Source organism: Trachymyrmex septentrionalis, unplaced genomic scaffold, assembly GCF_001594115.1.
Source record: "Trachymyrmex septentrionalis isolate Tsep2-gDNA-1 unplaced genomic scaffold, Tsep1.0 scaffold16, whole genome shotgun sequence".
Taxonomy (NCBI): Eukaryota; Metazoa; Arthropoda; class Insecta; order Hymenoptera; family Formicidae; genus Trachymyrmex; species Trachymyrmex septentrionalis.
Genome location: NW_017304758.1, coordinates 7,895 through 13,775, shown reverse-complemented (window position 1 = coordinate 13,775; position 5,881 = coordinate 7,895). Strand labels below are relative to the sequence as shown.

The 5,881-nt window shown below is 33.0% G+C and overlaps 1 protein-coding gene across 1 annotated transcript; it reads left to right on the top strand.

Moving 5' to 3' along the window:
- Window positions 1–558: 558 nt before the first annotated feature.
- On the top strand, window positions 559–5,874 carry LOC108745980 (b(0,+)-type amino acid transporter 1-like). The gene is made up of 3 exons (XM_018482431.1): window positions 559–922; window positions 4,354–5,652; window positions 5,775–5,874. The coding sequence occupies exons 1-3, from the start codon at window positions 829–831 to the stop codon at window positions 5,837–5,839; spliced, it is 1,458 nt and encodes a 485-aa protein (XP_018337933.1). The 5' UTR covers window positions 559–828; the 3' UTR covers window positions 5,840–5,874.
- The last annotated feature ends 7 nt before the right edge of the window (window positions 5,875–5,881 follow it).

The window sequence follows — 5,881 nt, the reverse complement described above, 5'->3', positions numbered from 1 at the left end:
ATATATTCTTAGAATTCATATTGTAATTGTTTTTTTTTTTTTTCATTTAGAGTAATATAATTTATAATTATAAATTCAAAATTTTACTTTAATATTTTACTTTAATATAAATAATGTTGTCTGAAATTAACTTGTAATTTAACTTCAGTTGGTTTAATCTAAACTTTTAATTAAATTCTTTTGTTCATGCAACTTTTAATGTAACTAAGTTAATTTTATAAGTTATTAATAATTAACTTTAAAAGAAACAATTATTTCTGATTCAATGCCGTCAAATATATATTTATAAAATAATTATTAAATCTGTCAAATATTCTAGTCGAGATAACTAGAAATTCAATTATGTAACCAGTATTCTGATTCATATGATCAAAATACATTTTGTTAACATAACTTCTTGTTATAATCAATATATTTTTCTAATGCTTCTTTAGCTCAGTGCTCCATCAAGAAAAATAGTGGAGTATCTGTGACAAGGATGAGTATCTCCTTATCAGTGTTTCGCTAATGTCTGCGAAAAAAGCAACAAGCTGATCCAGTCTCGATTTGAAGCTCCGACTATGATAAACCCACCCAATAGCTTCAGTCGCGTGGTCGAGCCCATTGCCATCGCGCGTGGAGCACTGACAACGAATTCACGATTGTTTCAGACGAGGAGATAGAGACTACTGTCGCCGTTTCCACCACCATCGTTGAATAGATTAGCCGTTCATGCAATGCGTCATTGAATTTTGAATTACTGTTGACAGACAGTAATTCAAGTGTCGTTGGAGTGTGTAACGTGCTTCACGCTCTTATTTTTCGTTCCGTTCTCAACATACGAAAAAAATGGCATGCGAAGAGAAGACGGTCGGGAAAATCGAGCTGAAGAGAGAGCTGGGACTCTTCAGCGCGGTCAGCATCATTCTGGCAGTGATGATAGGTGAGATACGATTGTTGACTATGAAAGTCTATAAATTTCTCGCGGATACGTAAATCATAAATTCTATCGTCGCCTGTAAACACGATTTGATCTCTATCAGATTTTATCTCTCACTTGCCATTTGCATTGAATAAATTAAACATTATGTGTTGTACGAGTTTATTCCCGCGTGCGATGCTCTCGTGCCATATTTCGCGAATTTGATAGAAATTATGAGAATGCAACACAGATTGCAACAGTATAGACGGTAAAGACGATAAAGACGGAAATTCATGACACATTATTTTTTTATTTTTATTCGCGGATTCTCGAGTGTCGATCTCTGACACTCCCATTCGTAATCGCGCTCGTGCGATAAATGCAATACAAAGAAGGCCAGACCTCAGACGTTCAAATCCGCAGTATTGTGCTAAAAAAAGATTCGGCGTGATGCACGCTTTTATTGCAAGTCACGAAAATTATTTTTATTCGGCACTGTTCAGCGATACAATGAATAATTAATCATTAACCATTGAACCTAATTTCGTAGTCCTAAATAGTATATTAATATAACCGTTTTTATTAGTCCACAAGTAAAAAGAATTGTGTCAAAAGCAATGTAAGAATATTTGTTTTCCACTAGACTGAGAAACAGTATTTCAAGATCATTTAATAACGTCAAAAATAATTATATGTGATAAAAATGAATATAAAAATATGCGTTATTATCCAAATTATTCATTAATTCTTTGTACAGATATATTCCTCAATAGAAAACATATAGAATGTATTTCAAAAATTTTGAACAGAGAATGGAACGCGTCGCTTTCGAAACTTGTTTTCAATCTTATTATTGTTCATCATTTGTATACAACGTGTTACCAAATTGTTATGACAAAGTAATGATGAATAATAAGATTGAAAACAAGTTTCAAAAGCGTATTTTCATTCTCTGTTCAAAATTTTTGGAATACATTCTTTAAAGGTATAGACATTGCGATTTTTTATGACGGTAATGGCAACATCAGAGTTGGAAAAATCAAAGTATTATTTGTTACAGTTGTTGAAAAGGTCACTAATTACTAAAAAAAGTAACTTGTTATTTAACAATACAACTTAAATTTGTATTCGTAATTTTGACTTTTTATTTGTAACTAGTTACATTTATTTGTTATTTGCAACAGTCATAAATAAGTAACACGTTGATGCGTTACACGTTACTTTTTATTACTTTCAGTAAATAGCGTGTAATGATGACAATTAACTAGTTTATAGTAAAAAAAAATGTAACGTCATTATCAAATTATTATTATGAAAAGTAATGGCATAGTAACTTTTCCATTCCCTTATTTTCAATACTCTGTCTTATTCTCTCTTTTTTCAACTTAATGGGAAATTATAATATTATATCGAATTAATTACATTCTTCAAAAGAAATTCTACGAATGAAAAACAAAAGAAACCTTGCCTAAAAGTAAGTTAGTGAAAAAAATATGTTAAAAATACTATACAATAAAATAACACAGAAAGCACACGATAGAATAGAATTTAATTAAAAAATTGACAGCTGTCTGATTTTAAAAATTAAAGAATTCATTCATATATTTATTTTAGAGAATAGAAAATAAATAATCATCAATTTTCGTTTTAATTTCTTTGAGTTTCGTGATGATGAATGTTAAATTTAAAACAATATAATATATATCTTTAGCAAAGGCATTATCTTTTGTCTGTGCGAATAAAATAATCTTATTATATTAGGTTAAGTAAAAAGTTATCGCGTTTTTTTAAAAGACATCAGTAAAAACCGCAATTACTTTCTTACCAACAATATAAATATATCTTAATAGAGTAAAGTTTCAGCTTTAAAAATCTCTTTTTTAAATTATACGATACGACAATTTTTAATGGAGTTATGAGCAATTAAAGTCAAAATAATTCTTTTATTTAATCCGCGATAACTCAGTAATCAAAAGTCGTAGGAATATTAAAAAAAAACGATTTTGTAGGGAAAGTATCAAGCTTTCACGATAGGTAATCGAAAATTTTCTCAAATTCGTTTTGGACACGTTACAAATCCACAAAGTGAGAAGAAAATTTTTCGTCTTTTTCAGCTCGTAGTTTTTGGTATGTAAAAATTATCAAACTCATATAAACTTAAAAAATGTGATAAGCTTTTAAAAGTAGAGATTTCAAGCTTTAAAACCCTTTTTTTAAATTTGAATTTCATTCATTATTGACGAAGATATTGTATATACAACTTTGAGCTAAAAAATACGCGATGACTTTTTACTCAACCTCATATTTTTGTTTTAATCATCATTCATAGAGCTATGAAATGTATCATGTATATGAGTATCACGAAAGCTACATGCTTGTAGATAACACATAATCGCAAAAATATTTATCAATATTTTAAAGAGGCACAATAAATATAATCAGAAATGATGGCATTCTTCGAACTGTAGCCTTTAGTGAGCAAGATGGCAATTCAGAAGTAGTTAGCAGCAGTTACATAATTGTATAGACCCAAATACGATACCGCTTTATTCATTGAAGCCCTTGCTTTTAACAGTTGATTGACGGTGACCGAAATGCTTTTTCACGCGTTCTTAAATACCGGGTGTTAAAGTAAAAAATATAAGATCGTATGTCCCTTAAAACCAATAAAAAAGTTATAAAATAAAATTTGTATATGAACAAATCAACACAGCAGCATAGACAGAGTACTCAGTAACTGAAGTTTAATGCTCGTTTCTATCAATGTTGATTAACTTTAATCTCGGTTCAATTCTTATAACTAGAAAAAGATGAAGAGTTAGTGAAATGTTGAATCCAGCTTAAATTAAATTATATTGGTAAAAACGATAACTCAGCTAAATGTTTCTAAATTAGAACATCTATTTTCACATGTTTAATTACTCGAAAATTTAGTAAAAAAACTTCTCACATCCTTCGAGTGTTATCTTGCCGACAGATCTTATCTTTTATCTATTTTAAAATCTTCAAAGAATTTACAGAGACGAGGATTAACTACTGATACTATATCTACAATCAAATTATATTATCCGATATTATAACATTGCAACTAAGTAGCACAATTAGATAATGTCATGTTTGTCTTTTATCGCGATTATCTCGATATTAAAATCCTAATAAAAATTCTTAACGATTTATTAATATAGAAAAACTTATAATAAAGAAAAATGTTACATCACGAAACTTCCAAATAATCTAAATATTCTCTCAATGATTAATAGACCAATGATCTGTTGACACTGGCCAACAAATATTTTGTTTATCAACGTAATAATTATATACGAAAATCATCAAAAAGGTTAATCGAGATTAATCGGTCATTCACGTCATGGGATATTAGCCAGTTACTGTGACTGACTCCGCCGAATAATACCGATTGTGAATTGCTATTAACTACAATCTCTATTGTTCAGGTTCCGGCATTTTCGTATCACCAACCAGCGCTTTTGAGCGATCAGGATCTATGGGATTTTGCTTAATCGTTTGGATCAGCTGTGGCGTGCTGTCTCTATTAGGTGCATTGGCCTTCGCCGAATTGAGTACCGTGGTACCACGTTCTGGTGCCGAATATGCATACTTCATAGAGGCCTTCAAGCCTTTGCATCCATACGCCGGTCAGGTGCCAGCGTTCATCTGTTCCTGGATCTCTGTGATACTGTTACGACCGGCAGAAGTAGCAGTAATTACATTGACTTTCGCGGAGTATAGCGTGCAGCCATTTTCCGGATATCTTTGTAATCTATCCAGCGACTCTATGGCAACGCTGAAGAAGCTCATAGCGATTATGGCATTGAGTTTGATAACGTACATCAATCTCATCAGCGTCAAACTCTACGTAAAAGTGCAGAATGTGTTCACTGTGTGCAAAGTAGTCGCCTGTATGGTAGTAATCATCGGTGGGATATGGTGGCTGAGCTCAGGTCACGTAGAACTTCTTAGTAATCCTTTTCGTGGTACTACTACGTCAGCTGGCAATATTGCTCTGGCCTTTTACAGTGGTCTCTGGGCATACGACGGATGGACTGCGACCGCGATGATTACCGAAGAAATCCAGAAACCCGAAGTCAATATCTTCCGGAGCACACTCATCGCGGTCCCCGTCATCACCGTTCTATATGTATCCATGAACTTGATGTATATGGCAGCGTTGACAATGTCGGAGATGAAGAGCGCACCAGCGGTGGCGGTAGTTTGGGCTGACCGGGTTCTGCCTTCTTGGATGAGTTTCGCAATACCACTCGGTGTAGCGTTATCAACCTTTGGATGCGCTCTTAGTATTCAATTCAGCGTGGCCAGACTGTGCTTCGTTGCCGCCAGCGAGGGACATGTACCACGAGTCTTCAGTTATGTACACATCGAGAAGATGACACCGGCTCCAGCAGTGATTTTGCAGAGTATACTCTCACTAGCATGTCTGCTGTTAGGCGATATAATCGCCTTGATCGAGTTCGCCAGTTTCCTTATGTGGCTGTTCTATGGACTAGCGATGATATCGCTTATAATTATGCGACGGACTAAAGCAAATGCTCCTAGACCGTACACCGTACCTATTGTGATACCTTGGCTGATATTAGTGGTTTCAATCTTTCTTACAGTGCTTCCGATAGCTTACGAACCATCGATAAAATATTTATTCGTATTTATATTCGTCTTGTGCGGTCTTGTCGTATACCATGTATTTGTGTACAAGAAAATAGGAAATAGCTTATCAGGTGAGTATAATAAGGTAAAAAAATATATAGAAGCCTCTTACATAAGAGATTTATATATCATTGACACCAAACATAGTTTGCTTATTTATCATGAAATAAAATTTGTTTTTGTCTTTTTTCAGCCAAGCTAACATACGTCATGCAAATGTTATGTCTAGTCGTTGCTCCAGATAAAAAGGAAGACTGACCAAATTTTGAATCCATCATTGTTGTAAATATATATATATAT

Coding starts and splice junctions, on each gene's coding strand:
- LOC108745980 (XM_018482431.1), top strand. CDS start 829: ATGGCATGCGAAGAGAAGACGGTCGGGAAAATCGAGCTGAAGAGAGAG. Junction 923..4,353: donor CATTCTGGCAGTGATGATAG/GTGAGATACGAT, acceptor TCTATTGTTCAG/GTTCCGGCATTTTCGTATCA. Junction 5,653..5,774: donor AATAGGAAATAGCTTATCAG/GTGAGTATAATA, acceptor GTCTTTTTTCAG/CCAAGCTAACATACGTCATG.